The sequence below is a fragment of the Trachinotus anak genome, unplaced genomic scaffold (genome assembly GCF_046630095.1).
Source record: "Trachinotus anak isolate AG129_WGS33_773 ecotype Australia unplaced genomic scaffold, CSIRO_AGI_Tana_v1 ptg000024l, whole genome shotgun sequence".
Taxonomy (NCBI): Eukaryota; Metazoa; Chordata; class Actinopteri; order Carangiformes; family Carangidae; genus Trachinotus; species Trachinotus anak.
The window spans coordinates 7,202,447-7,228,251 of NW_027273875.1; the positions used below are offsets into that span (position 1 = coordinate 7,202,447).

At 41.6% G+C, this 25,805-nt stretch overlaps 2 protein-coding genes and 1 long non-coding RNA gene across 6 annotated transcripts in view; 2 read left to right on the forward strand and 1 right to left on the reverse strand.

Moving 5' to 3' along the window:
• Positions 1-235: 235 nt before the first annotated feature.
• On the reverse strand, positions 236-3,045 carry LOC139607985 (uncharacterized). The gene is made up of 2 exons (XR_011684929.1): positions 2,923-3,045; positions 236-2,140 (listed from the first exon to the last, which is right to left on the reverse strand). It is a non-coding gene; the product is annotated as an uncharacterized lncRNA (long non-coding RNA).
• Positions 3,046-6,983: 3,938 nt separating this feature from the next.
• On the forward strand, positions 6,984-11,466 carry LOC139607847 (uncharacterized). The gene is made up of 2 exons (XM_071461106.1): positions 6,984-8,123; positions 8,330-11,466. The coding sequence occupies exons 1-2, from the start codon at positions 7,406-7,408 to the stop codon at positions 9,295-9,297; spliced, it is 1,686 nt and encodes a 561-aa protein (XP_071317207.1). The 5' UTR covers positions 6,984-7,405; the 3' UTR covers positions 9,298-11,466.
• Positions 11,467-16,496: 5,030 nt separating this feature from the next.
• Positions 16,497-25,805, forward strand: part of ltbp3 (latent transforming growth factor beta binding protein 3) — a 33,664-nt gene continuing 24,355 nt past the window's right edge. For 3 of the 4 annotated variants that reach the window (XM_071460812.1, XM_071460811.1, XM_071460813.1), the window contains exon 1: positions 16,497-17,230. In XM_071460812.1, coding sequence (XP_071316913.1) covers positions 16,993-17,230 — 238 coding nt within the window. In that variant the 5' untranslated portion in view covers positions 16,497-16,992. The remainder of the gene's footprint in view (positions 17,231-25,805) is intronic. The other variant, XM_071460810.1, reaches the window with a different exon arrangement.

The window sequence follows — 25,805 nt, forward strand, 5'->3', positions numbered from 1 at the left end:
TTTTCTCTCTCATCATGGCAAAAAAAAAAAGAAAAGAAAATGCTGGGTGACGGGAAGTCTCAGCTCGAATGACACAAGCCTCATGAAATACATATCCTCTGAAAGTCTATTGTGTGACAGCTGGAAAAACAGTGCTAAACTCTTGTGCTCATCCAGAACGCTGAGACAAATTCTGACAGTAAGACAGATGGAAAAACACACCCATCCAAAACACTGTAAAATGACTACACAGGGGTGCAGCAGCAACTAAGGCAATGTTTTTACTGGAGTTCAACAGTCAGACCTTTTAACAAACATGTACAGTAGCTCCAGTTTGAACAGCCAACTTCAGACTTCAGTTTGTTTCTCCAAACTTCAGTTTAAGGAAACTTGTCAAAGAATCATGTACAATCATGTAACAATCATGTAACATGTACAAGGTCAAAGGCAACAAACCAAATGATGGTCATAAATACAATACATAATACAGTACATTGTTCTCTTTCACTCCTTAAAACCACAGTCACTCTTTCATTAAATACATAACATGAGGAACTCTCACAGAGAGTTTCAAAGGAACTATATACCACCACAAGACATATATATATATATAGAGATTTTTTTACTGTATATTTCTATATACAGTATGTTTCAATGTGTCAACAACTGCTACCTAAACCTAATTAAATTATTCTAACATGACCACAAATAGTAGCGTGTCACATATTGTACCCATCAGCTGTTGTCTCCAGTATTCATCTCCTGTTATTGTCATCGTACTTTATACTAAAGAAACATTTAAAAGTATTAGCGCTTTACAAATTGTGTTTGATTTGTATCAGTGGAGCATGTCTGATTTTGATTAGTTCATTTCAGTCATCTGTTCAAAGAAAACCTATTCTATGAGGGAGAAAAATCTGTGTAAAAACTCACTGGGAGAATGAACTGACACAAAGATGAAAAGAAGACGGTTTTCTCAGCTCATGAAAAGCTGACGTTCTGAGATACACAGGAGAGCAGTTGCAAGCAGGGGCGACGTGCTACCTGATATTTCACAGCTGTCCAAAAAACTTTTTGAAATGCAAAAAAATTACCAAATTCACATTAACTGTCCGGTTACATTCTTATCATTTGTCTCATGGGTATACTTTGCAGAAAACATAGCTGATGAATGCAATATTTTTCTGCGGCGGGTCTTTAAATCACCACCAAGGGGGTATCAAAATAGATTCTATTTGTAGGAGTGAACATAACCAGCCAGATATATTTCTGCAAGATGATTCCTGTGCTGTAAGAAAGCCTCTTTGTGCGGACAAGAGCACAGACGTTAAAATGGAGTCAAAGTTAATTAAGTGTAATAATGCTGTCCCTTGGGACAAAGTCTTATCTCACTGAGTGTCCAGTCCTGCTCTGTTTTCTGTTCACTGTGCCCCTGCTGTGTCATGCATAGAGATGCTGGCCTCCCGTTTCCTTTGCCTCTGGTGCCTCCAGAGCAAGACAGCCAACAAGAGGAGCAACAGGAAACCCAGAGCTCCCCCGATGAGTCCTGCTTTCAGAGGCAGACTGGTGTCTCTGGGGTGATACATCATACATGACCCACTGCTGGTGCCGCTGTCGTTCACTGCAGCCACACAAACCTCTGTTATGTCGTCTATGTCACCCACTGCACTGCTCCTTTGGGCCTTCCCAAACTGCCACTTTTGCTCCCCTACTGTCACAAGATAAGATGTGACATATGAATTGGGTGCACACCACTGAATTACAACCTGAGACCCGTTCCACGACACTGATTTCAATCTGGGAGCCTCTGGAGCCACATTATATAAAGTGGATCCTGGACACAAGCAGCCGGTGGAGGTTGCTAGCACCATACAAGAGACTTGACCCTCTCGACAGGCATCATAGTTGCATCGTTGAGGAATCCCTCCATGTTGAGGCACTCTAATGGTTGAAACAGGAGTGACTGCGTCTTCAGGTTCATCATAATCTTCTGTGGAAAGCATAAGGTCTTTGGTTGAAGACCCACTTGGGCTCAGAGGTCTCATGGGATTCATCCTTGTCACTCCTGATGTCGTAGGCAGGGGAGAGTAACCTCTGATGAAAAGCAGGCAGGCGATCACCAGGGGAAAAGGAAGGGCCCTGCTGGCAGCCATCGTGCTATCTGGAGATCATGGAAAGTAAAATTCAGTATGTTGGGAAATCTGTTTTTTGCCAAGGAATGACAAGTATCCCCTTGGGTTTCCAGCTACAGAATGTGTGCATTCAGACAGTTATTTGTTCCCTGATGCTGTGTCTTTTAAAGCTTATATGACTGCAGAGGAGCAGGCTGTTGAATGAAACATTTGGCTTAAATGTGAGCCAGGTTTCAGTTGGAAAAGAAAAAACCTCCCTAACTCTCAGGCATAAATTGTTTTATTAAAACTAGAGGACATAGTTTTGCTCTTGAGCAAGCTAATTTTAAGAAATGTGGACACCTAATAAGTTGAAATATATTATTGTCTGACATGTTTGTCAGCAATTTATAGTCTTGTTTGCAGAGCTGCAAGTAATAATCCTCATTTGTTAAGATTTGGAAGTATTTCACTCTAATTCAGCATTCCAGGCGGTATTGCACAACAGGTCCAAATGCCTACACACCCAAAACAGAGTGCAGCCCTGTCAGCTGGATAGAGTTACAGGAAAGCTACATGTGCGGGTTCCACAAGAATTCACACAAACATACCTCAAATATGCTCTGTGCTGAACAAGCATAGACAGATAACAATGAAGTCCATTCAAAAAAAATCCCTAATGTAAGTCTGTGCTTGACTGCATGAAAAACAGAGCAGGAGCCCCCACTGAATACTAATGTACTTCGTGCTCTGTCTCTTTTGCCACAGATTAACTCTGTTTACTTGTGTAAAGAGTGAAAAAGTGTTAGAGGAGTAAAAGATGTGAACTTACCTGTTGCTTCCAAAGGTTTGTAATCTTTATCAAAATATGAGGGATCTCCTTTCACCTCGTCTTTCTTCCACTTGCTCCCTCTCTTGCTCTCTCCCCCTTTATATGTTTTCCCTCTCCCCAACAATCACCTCCTTCTTTCTGCCCTCCCACAATCCCCCCTCTCCCTTATTCCAGGCCATTTCGCACCAGCTCCACCCCCCTCCTTGCTTAACAGTACCGTGAGTAACTGAGTGAGTGTGCAAGCTATTAGTGGTAACTAATACTTACATCATTGCTGTCTAATTTTTGGTGAAATTAACCCTTGATGCATTTCTTCATGATGGGTAGATTTTTCAGAGCATGTCTCGGTTGTAATGAGTAGTTTTTTCCTTTTATGGGTGACGGGGATTGAATAAGACGGGGAAATCTCTGTGTCAGGGCTTTGATTCAGTGTAAATTCCATTCCTGACATATGTTTGCAACTACAGACAGCCCATCCCATCCTCTTAGCCGCCAACCTCTCACCGAAATAACATTTATGACTTAACTCGAAATACTGAAGCAAAACTAAAAGGACCGAAGCTGTTGTGCAGCTGCTCCATAAAAGACCAGAAATCAACCTGACTGAACTTGTCCTGGGAATGATTTGAGATGTATGATATCGTCAAGCTCCTAAAACTGAAATGAAGTTTTCAGTTTTCTTAGAAAAAAACAGACAAAATAACAAGTGGTGGTGATGAATTTCAGACACCACCCACATTACAATTACTCCAAACAGCACTCCAGTGTCTGGGGAAGAGAGGAACTGTACAAGATGTTTTGTTTATGTAACAAAAGCAACTTTGTGGCTTTAAATCCAGTTGTACAGGTGCATATCTACTCTGCTTTTGAGCTTAGATCTGCAGAAAAGTGACCAAAATTAGCTCACATTGTCCTGTGGCACAGAAATTCACAAAACCTTTGATGTTATCTCAGTTATCTCTGACTGAGCAACAACAGCTCAATGAAAGCTGTTTTATATTCCTGCTTTCATATTCACATATATAGTTCCTATATGACATCTTCATTATCTAATTTTTCCCCAAGATAGAATTTGTTTCTATCTTCTATCTTTCTTAATTTGTTTGAATTCTTTTATCAATATTATATATTTATTAGTTGTTTCTCCCTTTTTGTCTGCCTTTCTTCCTTCTATCTGCGGGTGGGTGAATATGTTTTGGGTCTAATTACATACAGGAAGGAGTGTGGGTGTGTAAGTGTGAACGAGATGCATATATTTGCATCTATGTGTGTAGGTAAGGCCATATTTATATGTTGTGTAATATGGGTTGTGTTAATGTATAATAGCCGAAACTAATACTGAAAAACACGTATCAATTTTTGCCTTATTTCAGAGTAATTTGTGTTTATGGAAAAAAGTATCTCTAAACCTCTGGCAGAGTGGGTCAGCAGCAACCTGACTAGGTTATATCCACAATTAAGTGTTTCCAACAAAATGAGACACAAACACATTAACAGGAAGAAAGATGATGTGGCAAACAATATGGGCCACCAAAAAACAGAGATTAAGTCACTGAGTAGGAAATATTTCACTAGAAATGACACATATTCAAGCAGATGGTAACTGTTAAATGGCCAGTTACATAAGCCTGTAATGCACTCCCCCTCTTTGCCATGGGCCACGTCACTTTTTCCCCCACCACTGCGGCTTGTTGGGATGAGTCTGTTTTCCTCATCAAAAACAACAACATAAGGAATAAATTATTTATGTGAATGAAATGGAAGCAGCCCAACTGAATACTACAAGGTTCTGTTATTGCAGGACCAGAATCTGCGAAATAAATAGAAAGTTTGAGTGTTGTTTGCACACAATATATGCAGAAAAGCATGGCAACTTCTTACTGGTTACTGGCTGAATAATTCTACCTATATTTATTTATTTTCACCAATTATCTCAAGTAAATCATTAGCTGTGATTTTTCCACTGCCAATAAGAAAACAAGGTTTACTTGAGCTGTCAGCCTTGGGCCCAGTGACCCCTGAATGAGACAAAGGGGATCCATAAAACAGCATTGACAAGCCAAGTTTTTCTTTATTTAGTCCATTTTTTAAACTTTATTTCATCTGTAAAACATCCTGTCCTCTTACTATTAAACAAATACAGGAATGAGGCACTGCAACACACGTTTTTATAAATGACAATGTAATCTAATGTAATATGTACACATAGTAGGCAGTAGGTCTAGTCTATTCAGGGGATAGTTTCACCTCATCTTTCTGAAACAACCAGTAATAACGTAATAAAAGAAAACCATTAATTTAAATGTAATAAGTGCTCGTTATTTTGATGTTTATGAGGAGCTATTCCAACGGGAAATGATTAGGCCTGATGTAGGGCTTATCACCTGACCTCAGTATCATTCATTATTAAAGCAGGCTACAGTGCCTCCTAGAGCCGACAACATAATTAGAGGCAACACTAGACAAAAAACACACGGCTATGGGCGTGATAAGCAAAAATCCAGGCTGTGACTTATCAGTTATGTAGCTGGGTGTGGGTGATATTCATTAGTGTCCATGATGGATTGCACTGCTTTGACCGGGTCATCTGCGAAGCATCAGGAAGTTCATGATACAGTCGGTCTGCTCCACATCACCCTGCTCTCACAGGGCAGCCCCCTGCAGACTGTCAGTGTGGAGTCAACTGTTGTGTCCTCCATCAGTTTCAGACTTTATGCTAAACTCCACCGAGAGGTCGACGACCTGTGACTACGTTAGATTTTGAACATGAGGCGTGGGATTTTAATTGGAAAAAGGCAAACTTAAGCCTTTCTCCTCAAATGGCTGCTGCACAACCGCAAAGGCTCAAGCTCATTTCACCCCGGCCGTTGACTTGCAGGCTGACACTCAATATTACACTTGTACATGGACTCAACTCCTCGCTCTGTAATAAATAAATTAGTCAGACTTGTTGTCAGGCTTGAATAAAAGGAAATAACTACAAGTAACTACCAGGAGAGCTCAAAAGGTCACTAAAGGTCACTACTTCTGTATCAGACGTGCAAAAAAAAAAAAAAGCCGATGCACTGCAAAACAGGCCCACAAAAAGAGAAATTAAATCATCAAAGGGTACAAAACAGGATTGGGCACTGGAGGGCAACAGTGTAATTTGACCAATTTTTTTGGTGAAGTATTCTTTTTTTTTTAAGTATTATTATTATCCCAATAATCATTATTAAGTCCATATCTTTATTGTAATATCAAATAATTTGGTCTATGTTTTTGGTTTCATTCATTCATTTGTAAAAAAAAAAAATATTTCATTCATTACTGTTTTTATTGTCCAATTATAGACCACTTGTCCACCATAATGGCTTAACCGTAATCTTAAAAAGGAAAAACAGGGACAGTTATTCATTTCTCATCCTGAGGGGTTACTTGAAGTTTAGTGGCTCTAAATCTAGATATCATTTGCCCTCCTTCCTGGTATGTTGATAAGAACTGATCGGACTGACTATGAGGAGAATAAATACAATTAATGAAAAGGAATTTGTCCATTTTACCAACTTGTGCCTGTTGGAGGAAAAAAAATGTGTTAACAATATGTTGAACATTTGCATACACAAACGATGAGGCTGAATTTCAGTATCAGAACTGATCGTTTTAAATGGGAAGGAGAAAAGCTTGTGTGAATGTGGTGTTAAGAAATTATATTTTATCACATTTTTATTTGATATTAGATATTCATTGGATCAATACAAAAAGAGGTTTTAACATACAAGACCGAATCGAATCAAAAATGGCTTGGCATGTAGATGGTAATTTAATTAAAGAAACAGGGAAAGAATTCAATTCAAGATTTGGGAGTAGGACACATGAAAGTTTAGGTTTAGGTTAAGGGACAGAGACAGAAAAGACTTCACTTCCCCCAGAATCCACTGCAGAGGCTTGGGGTACAGTGCCAACCTTCTTGAAATGCTCTGCAGAAGAGATTGAACTCCCTTCGAGTCCATACCCAGGGCACACTCAACACAATAATCACCACTGCCTACGTCATTTCAGTGCGACAGGCCTCTGTGTAGTACAGTACAGTCCTGCAGACGGTAGCCAGAAATGGGTGAGTCGCCACTGAGGGCCGTGGTATCACAGTCTTTGAACATTAATGTACGGACTTGAGTGACACAGTTAATGACCACCAGCAAACCTCTGCTGCAGAACCGTAGTGTTTGCAAGACCGCGTCTTTTGACCGACCGGTGTTGATAGTTTTGAAGCTAACAGGCTAATGTTAGCGAGCGGAGCCAGGCCCAGCGAGGAGTTCACCACTGTGTTTTTGTCAGCGACGCCAGTCAAACTGTCAATGAGGCAGATGTAACTGGTGACACTAACCAGCGACACAGACAACAACACACGTAAATAGCCCAGGTCTTTAGAAATCTGGGCCGTAGTTAGTGGCTCACTCAACGTTAGCATAGCCTGTAAACGTCTGCTAACTACATTAACACCATGACTTCTAGGAGGACAGGCTATGCTGGTAGCATGGATTCATCTCCGTCAAATAGCGGCAGCAGCTCGGTCCACAGTGGGAATCGTAAACAGAGTATAATCAACATCACCGACAGGACCGGGGCAGAGTCCTGTTATGACCGGAAAGCAGACAAGACTGCATACGGAGCTTCGCAGGGCAACATGACTGTAACGTCGCTGAAGTCGCGTCTGGCCCCGACCATTCAAACTGCCATGTCCGCTGCAGTGGACACTCTCCTGGGCGAAGTGGTACTTGTGCTCAATGAGACTCAACAAGAGCTGCTACACAAGGAGCAGGAGAATGAAAGACTCAAAGTGCGGCTTGAAGTGTCGGAGAGGGAGTTGAAGACTTTACAGGAGTGCCTGTGCAGTGCTCAGAAGCTCATAGATCAGCTTCAGATCTCATATTCCGGCCCGCAGACAATTAGTCAGTCAGTTTTCGCCCCGTCACTGTCTTCCATGGCTTCACTCACTCCAGGCTTGGATCGGGACCACCAGAACCCCCGAAATGTGAATGGAGCTGGTGTGGACTTGGGTCTCGGTGGATCTGTGGATGAATCACTTCATGGGTTTGAGCCAAGAGATGACTACAAAATGTGCCAGCTTTCAATCCAACCAGATGGCTCTGTGACTAACCACGCTCTGGATTCCTTTGCATCAAACACATCTCATATGTGCTCTGATTCTAGCAGACCAGGTAAATACACAATGTGTGCTGTTGTGTTTTTCTATATATGGTTGGTTTCCTTTGCAAAAAAAAAACAAAAAAAAAAAAACTTTGTGAGTTGTGGAAACAAATTAATCAATAATTTATTGTACATTGATACATGGATCCATACCTGTGTTTTAGCGTAGTAATGCTTCTTAGTTAACCACATCTGCATGATTTTGATTTGTCTTTAGATGAGAGGCAGTCTCAGGGACCAGATGGAGCAGCCAGGTTTGAGATTAAAGAGGAGCAGGGACCAGCTACAGTCTCTGGCCAGCCTAGCAGGAAGGAGTCTGGGCTGCGTAATGACAGTAGAGTCGGTGAAGGGGAACGATCGTCCCACAACGTGGGTGACCTCGGTTATGTTCAAGTTGGGGAGGGAGGTTCTCAGCGTTCCTTTACTCACCCCCTGCGTCATCAAAGGCCTGTGCGAGAATGCAGCGGTGCCTTGCAGCAGGGCGGACTTGATGGACAGAAAACATTGGCTCGGACTTCTGCAACTGGGAGAGGAGACAGTGTTTCACCAGGCAGAGCAGAGGATTCGGCAGGACCTTCAGCCCCTGACACAGTAGGGGAGCCCTCTGGAGATCGGCCTCACCACTGCCTGGAGTGTGGAAAGACCTTCCGCTTGATCTCCAGCCTGAAGAAGCACATCCGCATCCACACAGGTGAGAAGCCCTACCCGTGTGGAGTCTGTGGTCGTCGCTTCCGCGAGTCCGGAGCTCTTAAAACCCACCTGCGCATACACACAGGTGAGAAACCATACTCTTGCTCTGAGTGTGGAAACTGTTTCCGCCACTTGGACGGTTTGCGCAAACACAGGCGCACACACACTGGAGAGAAACCCTACGTGTGTGCCATCTGTGGGAAGCGCCTGAGCCGCCTGCAGCACCTCAAACACCACCAGCTCATCCACACCGGAGAGAGACCGTGCTGCTGCCCATTCTGCAACCGCAGCTTCAAGGAGCCTGCAGCTCTGCGGAAACACATCCGCACGCACCGGGAGGAAGGCGGTCACATGGGAATAGGTGCCAGTGATGACACAGACCCAGATGCCATGGATGACATAAACAACCTTCATCCAGCAGCTCCATCCCCTCAGATGAGGTTTGGGGAGTGGGGAGCAGAGGAAGACGACAGCTCAGTTGTGGACTGTGTGTAGGGGATGAGTAAAGGAGTAACAGTTGGTTGGTAATAATACCATAAAACATGGAGTAAGGTGTTTCTGTAGTGTAACATGATGGATAAGGAGCGAAGAATTGGGCTACATATAACCCTAGCCTTTGAGTTTTTTCTGTGTCTGACATTTTCATATTTTCATGTCAGTAGTAAGTATTTTTTTTCCAGACATCCATCAAGCAGCAGCAGTAGTGTAGAGAGTTCTTGGCACAGGGAGTCGCTGGTTTGCCAACTTCCCAGCAATAATTTGGGAAATTGATGGCAGAAGTGGGCAAGATCTGTTTCCCCGCTTTGAAAATATAAGTGCCTTGAACACTCACTCAGCCATCACCTGAACCACTGCTGTTGCTGCTGCTGTTTAAGATTTTTCCCACCTTGATATTCGTCAGGATTCACAAGTTTCTAAAAGCTTTTGGCGACACTGAGCTGCTCATATACAGTAAGCAGAAATAGATGCATAGTGCTGGTTCATGCTTCATGTGTAGGTCAAAATCATGTGCATTGTGTACCTGGACATTTTTGACTAAACCAAATATCACTTTATTATGGTTCAATTCTTTGATCTTGATTAAATGTTCATGTTGGATCAATACTATTGGTGCTTTTACACAGAAAATACAACAGAAGCTGACCAACACCATTGTGTGGGCATTTCCATGTCACTCGCCTGGAACGGCAAAGTAGATTGTCAAAAAATAATACTGAAATTAAAACATAACAGGATCCTATTATGATATGGACATTATATTGATATGTCTCCCAGCTCTACCTCAGTACTTATCCTCCTTTTTTAGTAAATTCATGTCTTTGGCTGATAATTAAGATTATATCGTTTCTCCCAATGATTGTGACCGACTGTAGGTGGACGCAGTCACATTTTAAGGACCCAATGCTTATGTAAGACCAAAGCACATATGTGAATATTATTGTAATTCTAGAGATGTCACCATTGTTTTCAATAACAAAAAATATAATTCCTTTTTGACTTAGCCGGTTAGACTTTGACTGCATTTATACTGTCATGAGTGTGTAGCTTGATGAGGCATGAACCAGTTTTATTCTTCCTCTTTAGCCGCGCTCTGCTCTGTCTTATCTCTTCTTTTCTCCCTGCAGAGCCCTCATCAGTTACACAATCACAATGTTTTGTCAAGCTGAAATTATCTGTGTCAAACATATCTTAAGTTTGAAGATGTCAGTATGAGCATTTTATTATTGCACCATAACACAGGGTTATTTGAAGAGAGAGAGGACATCAGCATGCATCCTGAAAAACTGCTTAAACACTGTGTTACTGTTTCTCTTGTCCAGTTATCTTATGGACCATATCTCTGCATTCCTATTCCTATTTTTGTTTTTTTGTTTTTTGTTTTGTTTTTTTTTCATTCAAGCTGCTACTCTATGTCTAGAAAGCCTTTCCTTTTCTGGACTTGTATTATTCTTACCAGCCAGTTACTAGCAGTTACTCGCGGACAGACTTTGGTGCTTGCATGTGCATATTTGTTCTTCCGCTTGTAACGATGCCTTCTGGGCGTTTCTGTAAATAAGAATGTAGTTTTAGCCATTTTATCCGGTTTAATAAGGGTTAACATTTGTGGAAAAGTTAATGTGCAACAATAACATTTTTTCTTTTTGAACGTAACGTGCTTTGTAACCATCAATATGCTAACATACGATGTAAATATATAAAATCTTATGACATTTCTTCCTGATGTTCTTCCTGATGCTCTGATATGACCCAACTGATGCATCAGGTCTAACAGCAGAGCATTATTCTTCTCAGCCGTTTGAGCTATACTGTAGGTCTCTGGTGTCACTTGCCCTGTATACTACTATAATGATCTCTATGTACATTTACAAGTGTAAGTCATTTTACAAGGCACTCAAAATGTTAAATATATGTCTCTGTATACCCAGAATACAATTTGCCAAGGTAGTCTTTACCCCAGATAATCATATTTATTGTTTTTTCTGTTACATACAGGGGGGCCTTTGCATGTAGGTTTAAACTGAAATGGCATTCTTCCTTAACAGGTCAGTGTTAAATGTGAAATGAATACTTTTTTATGCTTCAGTGTTCAAAATTTATGCCCTCACATCACATTCATCCTGTTACCTACTGTAAATGTTACCATATTAAAGGGCCTTGTTTGTACGTCTTTTCTCTCTGTGGCTGTTTATTCAACATATGACATTATGGAGAGGTTTCTTTGAAATGAGTTTATATGCTTTTAGCCAAAAACACCCACATGATTATTACTGATGATTATGAATGATGATACGAATGATTATTTACTTAACATAAACTTAAAGTAAAACTAGAGTAAAAAAATCTGTCAGTGTCGCAACTTGCCCTAAGATCCTAATTTAATATCAGCCCAGCTCTTTATCCCAGCATTATTACCTCATTTTCAGTCAATACATTTCATTGTATCAGGGCAGGAAAACCACATTGAAAACACAACCCTGGGGGAAAGTTTCCACACCATCTGATAAGTTGCCAAACAGACTGTGTAGATGCTGCAGACACGCCCAAAGACAGTCACCAAATAACACCTTACTCTTCTCTCAGTGCTGAGTAATGATAGCTGTGTTCATACACACAAACTGCTATTTGAGGCGGTCTTTAGTGTGATTACAGAAGTTTAACAGGTTACTTTTGTAACTTCACTTTTGTGTCATTGTCTAATTTTCTCTCAAATTCCAAAAGGGCCATATATTGCAAACTTTCATACAGGATCTTGAAGGATTTACCTTCATTTTCAAATTCCTCCATAGCGTTGAAGGTCAGTCGATGTTTAACACAGCACAGAATAAATGACCTCCGCATTATATCCTTCTAAGATCCGTCAGACTCATCAAGGTTCAAATCAAGGTGCTTTCATAGCTCTGTGATATGTGTTGGTTCACGAGCAAAGTGTACTAAATGCTCGTGATTCAATGAAGCATCCCGTCACTGCACCAACTCTAAAGGGGGAAGTAATGGGTCCATTTCATTAGATCATCCTAGTCTGTCCCACAGCGGCTTAACATGAAATACTGTTAAAGGTATGTGCAAATACAGACCTCAAAAAGTTACAGTTATGTTTATGTTGCCTTAATTAATATAGAGTGGTCTATACTGAAATTTTCTTTAGGCCATTGTTTATGCTATCCTCAATGAAAAAAGTCTTAAATGAAATCTGTTAAGTCATATCATTATATTGTACACAGTATGCCAATAAATTATTAATTCTATTTCGTTCTGTCCTTTTAAAACTATAGAAAGTCAACTCATGCCCCAATTCAAAGGTTATGTATTTATACATATTTCTAAATTTAATCTTCTCAAACTGTTTGATTTTAATCATTTTTAGAAGGCTGAAGACAAAGAAAGAAAAGAGACATATCCAAAAACATACATAATATAATAGAGCAGAAAATGTATTCTTCTTCATTGATTTATGGATCATCTCATGATAACCCCTCAGATTAATGTTGTGACCCACTGGGAACGATCAGAGACCAGATACTTCTGTAGTAGTATATTTTTGTGGGAGTATTTATTACCAACTAATAAAATAGAACAAACAATATGCAGCATAACTACTATATTAACATGGCAGTGGAACTATATTTTATGATTTTATGATTGCTTTATCGTCTTTCAACTTCTTCTTCTATTAAAAGAACCCAGGCAGCCTCTAGAACCGTACAGCAAAAAGTGTCTACATTTGGCACACTGACTGGGGACACTCCTGTGACGCTGTTCATCAAGTTTCATGCCTGTGCCTTAAGCACTCCAGCGCCACAAACAGGTCAAAGCCAGAGGTGCACTCATGCATACAACTTTTGAACCATATGCTCCGATTTTTCAAAAGCAAGGTAACATTGAATCAAGAAAAGATAAATGCACCCCATGAAGTGAATTTCTGCCATATTGGATTTTATGTAATAGTGTTTTTTTCCCTACTCCTCAGGCAAACTTTGTCTAATCTTCACTAAAACGAGGTACAGATGATTTTTACCCTAAGTGTCACAAAAGTTATCACATGGACTTTTAATTTTTTTTTAAAAGTGTTCATTCATCACAGCCAATAAAAAACGAAAGCCACAAGACTCAAATAATTGTCCACCTGTTCTGACTCTAAAACTTCTAAATTGCTGTAACTTGTGTTTTTTTTATACACAGACTTATTGACATGTTGCTCAATTAACTATAAATCTGTTTTAGTACAGTACAAATGACATTTCATCTTTAAAGAAACAGTAACAGAAAGCAACCCAGTAGGCTACATTTACTCAGGTACTTTACCTGAGTTTAATTCTGAGGTACCTGATATTTCTACTTTACTAAATTGGAGAGGGAAATATTGTACTTGTAACTGCATTGCATTTATTTTACACTTACATTTAGTAGTTACTTTTAAAATTAAGATTTTAAAATACAGGTCGATACCACATATTGTGTGTTGTTGTTTTATATTGTAGCTGGCTATAACATCAGGGGCAACTTTGCTGCATTGAGATTACTTTTATTTTATTTTTACTTTTGACACTTTAAGAGTTCTGTAAATGAGATTTTAAACAATATGGCAGTAAACAACTATTTTCTATGTGAGGCTATAGAGGAATAAGCAGGGAACGAAGTCACACCAACTCTGATTGTGTTGTAATCTGAGTTATTTTTTGTTTTGTTGGCGGCGCATGCATGTTCGTGCATGTGAGTCCCTCCTGTTAAACTGTTGGTTTCCCCCTTTATAAACACACAGGAGCACTAGCAACATGCACAGTGCTGTAAGCAGGTTCAGGTGAAACCTACTAAACAGACCTCCAACAAAGAAAGAGATAACACCGGCGCACAGGTGGACTGACCATGGAGACAAGCTGCTCAAATCCGGTCGGATGGACGACCCTTCAAACACCACTAAAGTTTTTTACCGGCTCTCTCACTGTCTTTGCCGGCTCCAATAGTGGACTGGTCCCGGCAGACAAACAGAAAGGCTGAGTTTCTCTCCCTGTCTGACCATGTAGCCAGTACTGGTCTGGCTTTACCTCCATGGAGGCTTTTCAACAGGCTTTTCTCCTCTTCAACATGTAGGCAACTTCATGGCAACATGATGATCCATGTGTCTTTTCATTAGTGACTGGCTACAGTAGGCCTAACTGTTTATTATTACCCACATTATGAATTTGTTCGGCAAATGTCGCCATAGCCAGCTGGCTAACTGTCAGCTTTGCCATTCAGCATATCACGGCAGTGCTAGCGTGGACTAATGGTGGTGGTTAGATTGTTTTTTGTTGACTCTTGAGCACACAGGGTGACTTTATTCTGTTGTGCTTCTTGTTAAATGTTTAGTGGCCTCTTTAACTCAGCTTCACAACACTTTGCTGACTGGGATCATGAATGCAGGGGTGTGGCGGCAACATGGAAGCGGGATAAGCATTTGTTTTGGTCCGAGATGCTGGTGGTCTATTGCGACATCTAGTGGCAATGACGATCGCTTACAGATACAAAATATCACTTTTAATCAAGTCAAATTTTTGTTGCCAGAGTTTTTACATTGTGGTACTGATGCCTTTACTTTAGTAAAAATTCTCAGTGTCAGAGAGACTGAGTTCCTTGTCTCAGTTAACAGTTGTTTTTATCTCTAGCTTGTGTAAAAGGGTTGTATATTTCTGTTTGTCATTATTGTCTTGAGCAGTGAGTAATGCTAAGGTTTCAGTGTTTAGAAGGAAAGTCACTATTTTGTAATACTCAGGGATGGTTTGTGAGTGATGTGTGATGTGTTTGCATTGTGTGTGTGTGTGTGTGTCTTGGCAGCCGCTGATGCACTGATGGCAAGTAGCAGAGGCAGAGAGAAATCTGAGAGCGGCCTGTGAACTCTCTGTAAGCCCATGCAGTCATTTCCTCAGCGACTGAAAGTAAACACTCTCACGTTTTGGAGAGGAAGTGACTCAACTCTCTTTGTCTCTTTCTCACTTTCACCCCTTTGCCCATGTGACCCCAAACACTGGCTGCCTCACGAGGTCCACAGCGATGGCAACTTAGCGTTTTTATGAGCACATTCACTTTTCCCAGGATTAAGGGACACAGCTCAGTGTATGACAGGAATGAAATGAGGTTTTGCTGTCGAGGGCCTCTGCTCTCTAGACGAGCTAAGCTGCACCCTGTTTCATTCAGGGTGGACAGAAGCAGACTTTGATATTATTTGGTCACATGCACGATTGCAAAAATAAAAAACTTTAATTTGCCATAGTTGTTGGAAAAAGCACAACTGCAGGCTGTACATAAGCAATTACAGTTGCTGACGACCCTGCGAAATAAAGGTTTACATGCAAATCACACATGATGCACAGCTGGAGTTTAAACCAGCCAACAGTGTAACATCACTTACGGCAATACAGTGTTTCTTAAGCTTTATTCGCACTGAGATGAGGATCATTTTTCAGAATTGATGCTTTTGCCTTTAGTTTGTTTGTGGGTTTAACTTCTTAAAATGTTTATTTGGAAGAAAATTGAATGAAGATGTTTTTCCATTGTGGTATTGCGACCCTTTCTGAAATACACCATTTGAGACAAATAAGGCGAGAACGTCTTTGATCACTGAGAAATGTTGAAAATAGCCACATAAATCATTTTTGCGGGTTGTCATGGTGTACGTTGGAGATAAACTGATATCTGATGTGTGAACATGACTCTGTTCACAGACCATAATAATCCGATCACACATCATGTGAAGCTGTTGCACCAATGTCACACTAGTGTTCACATCCAAACAGATTTATTTTACCTTTGTGAATAGCTTATAAGACAAAAACTTATTGTCTAATTAGCTGCATTCATATAACCTGAGTAACTTCTGACCTGACCTCAGCCTGACCCTGGTGACCCAAATGTACAACAGGCTGGTGCAGGTCACAGTGACCTCAGGGACAGTCATTGATTAAGAGGGCTGTTGATTGATCAGCATCCAAAGCTCAGTCACATGTTCTTACAGTGTGTTTTCACACTTCCTAAACTCTCATCAAACACAAAGGTGTATATCAACATATAATTTTTTTTTTCCCGAGTGACTCACACAGCTGTGCAGCTATGATTTGCAGAGAGGGGTCTGTGCGGGGGCAGCAGGGGAGATGAGGAGTTGGGGGCGGGGGGCGGGGGGGGGGGTGTTAGGAGAAGTAACCAACAAGGAAACCACTCTCAGCTTTGCTCCTGCACCGCCTGGCTGGCCTGTCGCCAGGTTTCTCCAGAGAGGGTTGGCTCACCCCTTCTCCTCTCCTCCCTCTCCTCCCTTCTTTCTCTCCCAAACCCACATACGCACTCTCTCCAACTCTCCAGAGCAACTGGCGAGAAGAAGGAAGAGCCACAAAAGCGGAGGCAACTTTGGAAACAACAGAAAAAGAGGGAAACGAGAAACTTCCAAAGATGCCAAACGCGTCGCTTTTACAGACGGATCACTTGGGTACGAGAGGGAAGTGATTTTTATTTATTTTCTTTTTAGTTTTCCTCAAGGAGAAAAAAACAGGAGAGAGGACGCGCTTTTATTTTTTTTATTTTTTTTAAAATTTTTTTTCCACCGTATGAGACCGAAATATCTGCCTCGGTTAACAAAGCAGGCGCGTTGGAGCTGGAGCTGAACCCCTCAGCTGGTGATTTGATGTCCCCGGGTCTCTGTGGAGGGCAGTGAAGGATGCCAGGATGCCCTCTCTGATCACCCATCTGCTCGTCATCTGGCTGAGCGTCCACAGGCTGGTGTGGTGCACGGAGCGCTCCTCCACACGGGAGCGCTTCAAGGTGGTCATCGCTCCCCTCATCTGCAAGCGGATCTGCCTGAAGGGACAGTGTCAGGATACCTGCGAGCAGGGCAACAACACCACGCTGATCGCGGAGAACGGGCAGGCGGCCGACACGCTGATCGGACAGGGCTTCAGGGTCGGTGAGTGACGGTGCGAGGCTGCAGGAACAATGCTGTTTATTTATGAGGGGATATAACCAGGCCGCTGCGATTAACCAACAGCTCTGCCCTGACCTCGGGATTTATAGTGGTTTTTTTTTCTCCTCTATATAGAGCCCCCTGCAGAGGTGGAGAGAGGCCTGTTTGGTTGCTCATAAATGGACTTTTTGTGGAGTTTGGCTATCTGTAAATATCACATGGTATGAAAAAAAAAAAAAAAAAAAAAAAAAAAAAGGTTCCATATCAAGATCATCAGAAAATCCAACAACAACTTACTATCGCTGTGGATCTGTTTATCACACTGTGCTGGTTCAGGCTTTGTTCTGGGAGAATAACTGCTTTGAAATGTTAATTCAGACAATGAAATTTCGAATGATCCCTGTTTAACTCCTCAAAACGGTGAGAGTGGGACTGAATGACATGTGACTCACCTCATCATAATGTTATGAGGAGACACTAGTGAGAAAAGTATTAAGATAAACAAAGTACGAGTGGCTGTTTGCTCGTTTGCGAGTAAAAACCCTACACACATTCTTACTTAAGGAAAAATAAAACAACTAACTAATACATTGATTCCTTTTAGTGCCTTTCAGGGGTTCATTTGAAGCTCGAAGGTACTTAAATCTATAACAATGCAACATATTTCACACTCCTACCATATGTTATGTAAAACCTTTACCTGCAAAGTCACTGCAGCTGTTAGATGAGTTAGGCAGTAGTTACCTGATTACAAATTTTACCTCTAGTGTGGTGGAGTAAAGTAAAACATCTCTCAAAATGGACATTATCAAGACGAGTACGAATACTGTATCACACAACTACAGTACAGTACATGAGTGATTGTCCTTCGTAGCTGTTCCAGCTTTGTTTAAACTGTCAAAAATATAACCAGTAAGGGTCTATCACAAGCCAAACAATGACCAATATAAACAAATATCAAGTATAGCTCGTTCATTAATGCCTTTATCGCCTTAAAAAGTCCCATCCTCCATACACCAGTGTAATACCAGCAACTCATATCCATCATGAATTCATGGCATTAAGGTTTATGTCAAGTGGGTATAAACCCTGCTTAGCAAATAAATAGGTGGTTAAAATGAGGTAAAGTGGGTTTACCCTCCACTGCACTGCTGGAAAATGTTCCCATATTACACTTTAATTAGCGAGGCATGGCTCATTACATAGCATATAAACGTACTCTTTAGATCTACACTTTTTCGCCCTCAACTCCAGCGTCTGGTTGGCATGAGTGGAGCCGCTCTGTGCAGTATCAGATCAGCTGTGGTGAGACATGGAGCCTCGGAGTCTACGTCAGTCTCTGGCCCAGGGCTGACTCTCTCTGGTCAGCTTTCCTCCTACCCCGCTCAGTGTAGAGAGTAAGATACTCAGCAAGACATGAGATTTTCATCTGTCTGAGGTTAAAGACTAATAAAGGAGCTTCAGCTTCCCACTGACGACGTCTCTGCAGTGGACATTGGTGCTGTGCCATAAATGACGGTCATAGGGTCATTTCCGTCTTCGTATCAACAGATGGTCATTATTAGGCACTTTGCTTGTCTCTGTTTCGCCAGAATATCTCAGCGAAGGTTGATATAAACTCCATTATCTTAATGAAACTGATACATTAAGCAGCAGTGGTCCTAAAATAATAAATTATAGATGATAACAGCACTTCAGAGGCAGCAGTATATGATGCAATAGCTTCATATTTCTGTGGACATCTCATTGGTGCCAGAAGCATTTTCCATTCTCTTCTGTGCTAAGAAATAGAGCACATTCAACAGAACTGAACCTCAAAACGTATATCTTTCAAATCTTTCGAATTCGGCTTTGTTCCACTTCATTGTTAATTGTGATTTTGTCCCCCCCCCCCCCCCCCACTTCCCCCCGGGCCGTATAATAACACACATGTTTTTATGTCTGGATTTATAGGAGCAGCATAGATACAGTAAAACTTAAATGAAAAATGCTCTTGAGCAGTGCCTGATATTTATCTGTGGCTTTAAAAAAACCAACAAAGAAGTCAGTTGGAATAAATCATATGCAAGTTATTGACTCTATGCTGCATGGCTGTGGTGCTTTTTACAGTTATCGCACAGTACAGAGGAGTTGTAGGTGGTTATACAGATGTAGCCTGTCCAGCTGTTTTCTTTGGTATGCCCATGTGGAAGGAAGCAGGCTGGATTTGATCGAGGTCAACTGAATCACACTCGAGGTGCCATGACAGTACTCTTCCTCCTCGACATCACGTAGCGTCAGAGGGTTGGTCTGGACGCCAGGCCTCCCTCTTCTCCTCCAGTTTCCTCGTGCTGCGTCACATTTTGGGCTTCTGCGTTCTGCAGCAAATAATTCAAGAAAGACATTTTAAATTCCAGGAATACCTCATGGTGGTTCATGTTTGGTCGGGCTAGAGAAACAGTTCTACAGTCACCTGTCTCCTGGGCTTCACAGTCAGAGTATCCAAAAACAGATCCTCGCTATGTTGTGTGAGTTTTTGCAGCAGCAGGGAATAGTGGGTTTGACTTCAGCTTGGAGAGGGGATGTGTGATGTTCAGTGTCAGGGCTGGAATGTGGTGTGGACAAGTGGAAATTTCTCTCCCCTGTGTTAAAACGGCCATGGCTATAGCAGCAACAATATGAAGACTTTTCCATATTTGAGCAGCTGTGACGTCAGCACAGCCAGGCTGAACAAACCTGACCAAACCCGAACCTTTGTTCAAAAGAAATGCAGCTCATGTCAGTGTGTGGAAGTGCAGAAATAACTTTCACTTTGCACGTCTCAATATGCACAAGGATTCTTACAGTCAGTAAAGTAATTGCCTGAATTTGTCTGGTGTTTGGTAGACAGACCAAGAAACAGTCTTTTTAGGTTTTAGTGGTGATGTGGATCTGGGATTTCTGCCAGCAGATCATTTTAATGGCCATAACTTTGAAAGTGAGAGAGAGAGAAAGTTTTTGAAAATGTGTTTTTACCTTCAGTGGGCAGGTTGACGTGATCAAGTGACTGAAAACATGGGAGAGACAAACTCAAACTAGGGACAATGCAGTTACCTAGTATGCGTCTGCGCCACTGACATACTCAGAAAACATATATTTTCAAATCCCAAGGGAATTCCTGCATGATTAAAGATTCAGTGAAATGACTGTTATCCCAGGGTTAAACAGCTGGAAAACAAACTGGAGAACATGTCAGCGTTATCAGAGGTTTGTGCTTCCAAGGAGTTGTTTTGACATTGTTTGATTTTCTGACCAGCTGTCTAAAACACAAAGCAGAGAAAAGCCAGATTTAATAGGTGGTACCAGCAAATGCTTGACAGTTTTAGCCATGTGAGAAGCATGGTCTTTGACTTTGGTCCAAACTGAAATATCTCAACAATTATCGCAGGGATTGCCATGATTTGGTACAGACATGGATTTCATCATCAAGAGGCTTTTTCTGCTGAAAATAGCAGCCTGGAAGTGGTGAGAGCGAGCCAGAACAGTGCATTTTGTAAGCTGAAAAACCCAAACAATCAGCTCAAAGACATTAAAACACTCCATGCACCTCACTTTGAGCAACACCTTTCACATTACATATATGGATGATTCATACTTGATATAAACATGTTGATTAAAACTTTAGACATCTGCTCTGTTAATTGCTTCCAATTGTTAGTAGATCTGTTTGCGTACCGGCTTAAGCTTCCTTATTTAAAAAAAAAGGCTTATTCCTAAACATCAATCATAATTGTCAAGGTATGACCTGTTTGATGTGGGCAGTGTGTGATTATGCTGTCCCACCCTGAGACAGACAGACAGACAGACGACCACCCAGATGTTGAGCTGAGCGGATCCTCTCAGTCTGCTGTGCATGACGACAAATCACCTGGATGACAGACAGCTTTGTACTTTATACCCTATTTGAGGGAGCTTCTACTGAGCTGGAGCTCTGCACTGATTGTCAGACAGACAGTCAATGATTACAGAATATCTGTTATGGTTAAGTAAGTAGCAGGTAGACTCAGAACTGGTCTACATAATGTACAGTGTACACAATACATCACGGCAGGCTATCTGTGTAATCATTATTTTACACATGTTCTCTGAGCTCTGGCATACACTACAATTCATATACCACATACTTATCAGATCAAGACACTTTATCATTAACAGCTGAACACTTACTTGACATATTTACATCTGCATAACACAAGCTCCACTGCAATTAGAGTAAAATGTGCCAGATATTGCCACGTTTACTGGGTATCCACGTCATTAATACATTCATACTGTGTTCAAAAACAGAACAGCTTTGCAGCCTGATATGCTTTTTTCTTGTATTCTACATTATACCTGTGTAAGACACCATCAGGCTCTGCAGGGTTGGAGGCAGAGACATCGTTGACATTATCGTTTTGTCAGGAATAAAACAACAAGTGCATCTTGCTCTGTTTATTACAGCTGAATTTACTCTGTAGCAGAGTATTGAGAAAGCTTTGGGAGAGATAAAGGAGGAAGAGGGGTTGCATGTAGTAATCGTTGGAATTTGTAAATTGCAAAATTGTAAAAATCTTGAATGAACGTTTGCATGTTGCTCCGATTGCATGTCCTCTTGAACCTGAATCTGTTTACAGATGAAGACTGATTTGTAATTATCTCCAAGCGTTTTGCTGACAATATATCCAAGAGCCAACTCATTTTTTTTTTTTTTTTTTTACTCTTCAGCACTTGAAAGCTGGCCATAAATTGAGATGCCTTTTCAATCCTTGGAGACTGTTTTTTTGTGTGTGGGTGTGTGTGTGTGTGTGTGTGTGTGTGTGTGTGTGTGCAGCTTTCTCACACTTTGTCCACTTGTTAAAGGAAGAGTTATATTTTTAGTAGTCTTCAGAGATATTCTTTCAAAATAAAGTGGTTAAAAATAGCGTCTGTGTACATACATCAGTTATTATGTTTTTTCCAATTAGATTTAACACAAGTCTAATTTTTCCTTGCTGTTGCTAGCACTGAGGCATCCCATCTATCAGCCTTACTGACAGCAGCTGCTTGGCTCCCAGATAGTCCAATGAGCCTTATCTGTCCTCTGCAACTTCACAGCATCTCATCTTTAACAGGGCTCCAGACGCCCCGGCTGCTCTAGATTCTCGTCTTTTTCTGGAATAACATAAAGCACACGGAAGTGGTCTCATCATATCTCAGTCTGGGCTTGTCTCACCTAAAATGGGCATCATGAAAAGTGGATATGGCTATTTCAGGATTTCCCATGTGGTTCTGTATTTAGAGTAAAGTGACAGTAGTAGCCCTGTGGTTTGTTTTGGTTTTGCCCTGGCACGGGTCAGAGGTCCATGGGAGCCTGAAAATGAAGACAAGTCAGTCAAATACAGTAGATGGAGCTGGTTCTGCTTTCTCTCTGTTTAGGAGATGAGTTTATTTTACCTTTCAAAGCCCTCTGCTCTTACCCACACACTCTTCTTTCTCCCGTGCCAAGCTTTGGAGAAGGCGGTCTAACACGGCCAACCATAAACCTGCAGCACTCCGGATTTTTGCCACAGGTTGGACCAAGCTCAGAGGCAAAGTCGGGCACAGCTCCTGTGCTCACACCCTCTCAAACACAAACACACATGCTTGAGGAGGCTTGTTCACATTTATGTAGAGCTTATTTGTCGTGAAAGCTGCTTACCTTCGGTGAAACGAGCATCTTCTGTGTTTGTAGGTTGATCTTTAACTCCCTGTCAAGGATGTGTTTTTATATTTTTGGATGCGCATTCTGTCACCTCTCCCTGTCTATTTATGCATGATGGGGAAATAATACATGGGGTTATTTGGGGTCTGCCATTTTCATTAACCTTTTACCGCTGTTTTGCAAGTGGGACACTGTTGGTAGACAGAACGTTCGCAGACTGAAAGGAAATTTCCTAAGAATTAAATATGTATGTATTAATAATTAATAATTAGACATTAAAAAAGAGCAGCCAGTCGTGAAAATAAACCAGGTGCAATTAACAGCTGGGTCAAAATACACCACAGTGTCTCCCTACTATACCTTCACAGCAGTCAGTCCAACACGGTGTCAAAGATATGAAAACTTTCTTTCCAAATTAATCACTAGGGTTTAAAACTGTTCATTTGTTTTAATATAGGGCAGCCAATCCCAAAATAGGGTGGTTGTTAAAAGGTTTAAAGCCACAGTGATTTATTTCTGTATTTACATTTGTCAAGCTTGCACCACAACACAGATTCAGAGCAATAATCCACATGATCTCACCAGGAGTTTCCCACCAAATCAGACTCCTCCGTGTCATTACTTTCTGTGAAAGAAAGCCAATTTGGCTGTGCAGGCTGCAAAAATTGTCACAGTAAATTAAGTTTGGAAAACAAAGCAGCAATTAGAGGTGTTTTTTCTTTTTCTTTTTTTTTTTTGAACATCACAAGGGAACAGTGTGTATATTTGCATGTGTGTGTGTACCTAAATGTGTTTGGTGCTCAAGAGTAGTGTACTGAATCCAGCTCAAACAAACAGCCTTCTTTGCCATCTTTAACGCTCTCCTCCCATTTGCTTAGCGAGGGGGGAGAAACGGAGCAGTTATTTAAAGCTGCTCAGAGGAATGCGAGCGCTAGGGACTGCACCCACACCATGCAGGACCCTGTAGCTGTAGTGATTAGCCAGGGTAAACAGAATAACACAGCCTCTGCCAGCGCTGCCTGCCGCCGTGGCCTGAGAGTGTGCAGCCTGCAGACATTACCTGCTACGCTCTCCAGTGCTGAGTGCTGAGTATCCTGCAGGGCAGGTATCTGACATAATCTCAGCAGAGCACTGTCAGCACTCCTCTACCTGCCTGCTCTCCAGTTCCTATAGCCGAGGCTTTTAGACAGTCATTATATGACATCATTCACATCTACGCCAAGATCCTGTCTGACTCTCTGGCTCTCCTTCCACAAACATCTCTGCCAGAGGGGTGTGACAGGGTAACATTGGATATGTGCCCACCCAAGAACTATTGAAACCACACCGCATATTTCCATGACATGTAAAAATCACATTGTGCCAGGCAGCGTTTGATTCAGATTTGGATAATTGCAAACCTTCTTACTATGATCCGTCCTGATCTGCCTGACAAAGGGTGCTCCAGTCTCTCTGGAGGAGTCTGCTCCTCGTCATCGTCCAGTTTCTGTAAGGTTAACAAACTGTTGTCTTAGGCTGACTGCGAGAGGTAATGAATGCCTTTGGTGACAGTGGACGAAGGACGGCACTATTGTTTGGATAGCTGAGGCCGAGGCCGCTCAGTTTCGGGGGGTTAACGGAGCACTGAGTTCTGCAGGGGGAGGAGGAATGCTTGTGCAGGTTTGTGTTTTCAAAAGGCAGTGATTATGTCATTTACTCCCAACGTCTGGCTCAGCTGCAGGAGTCTGACCCATTTCGTACGTCGCTCTTTTTCACTTCGTGTGGTATGTGGTCTCACAGTGCCAGTTGATGGTAGGCTTATTTGGGGACGTGGTTTCCTGGTTTGGATCTGATGGTAAAGTGAAGCACGTCATACAATGATAGCCATTCCCCTATTTTCTTTTTAAACAGTGGCTCTAGTGGCATGTGTTTACAGTTTATGGGGCCCAGTGTTGTTTAGTCATGGTTCTCCGGGGTCATGAAAGATGGTATTTGATAGTAGTAAAAGATTATATAAGGAAAATACTCCTGGAAATACTTTCTAAACCTAGAATAAATGAAACTTTTGCAATAACATTTACTCAAATGACTGTGTGATGTGAAAGGGTCACTCATAGTGCCGGACCCACTGAGAATGAACACCCGACTCCACCACCCACTATGCTGTTTTTAGCTCATTGTTTTGGTTTCCCAGCTTGGCCAATGACCGTATGGTTGATCCTCTCATGTCCCCCTTCATGTAACACCATAAGGATCTAAATCAAGCAAACAAGCTCAGAAAAGTTGAGTTTATGTTACGTGTCCAAAATAGGACAAAAAACAAGGACAGAAATCAACAAGTGGCTAAACTCAGTAATCAACGTGCAGTGACTTTCTTGATTGTCCACTGGTTGCCCTCGTGGTGACAGAGGATCTGTGATCTGATGGAGATGATTATGAGCAGACAGAACCAGTATTGCAAGCGAGAAGAGAGTGTTTGAGTAAAAATGTTTGGAAGTTTTGTTCCAAAATATGTTTGGTTCTAAGTTTAACCTACTGTCATTAGTGATCATTTCCTCCACTGAGATATAGAGTAGAGTTTAGTAATAATCTGACTCTGCACCATGTATCACAGTTACAGTATAACAACGGGAAAACTCGACTAGTGGAAGTACGACTCGTGGTGGTATCACAATGCAAGAAAACAAGCGTGGAAATGATCGCATGTTGACCAAAAAGTGTTACGGCATCCATTTTTTATATCTCTGAGTGGGTCGGGTCAGACTGGGACTGAATCATAGCGAAAGTGACTCAATAAGCATCACCACGGATTTCGGTGTCTGAATATTGCAGTCTGGGGAAATTGCCAGAGCATGAGTGTGTTAAAAGAGCAGGACAGATCGGGCCATTGTGTCGTCTGTATGGTGGGAGATGATGTCT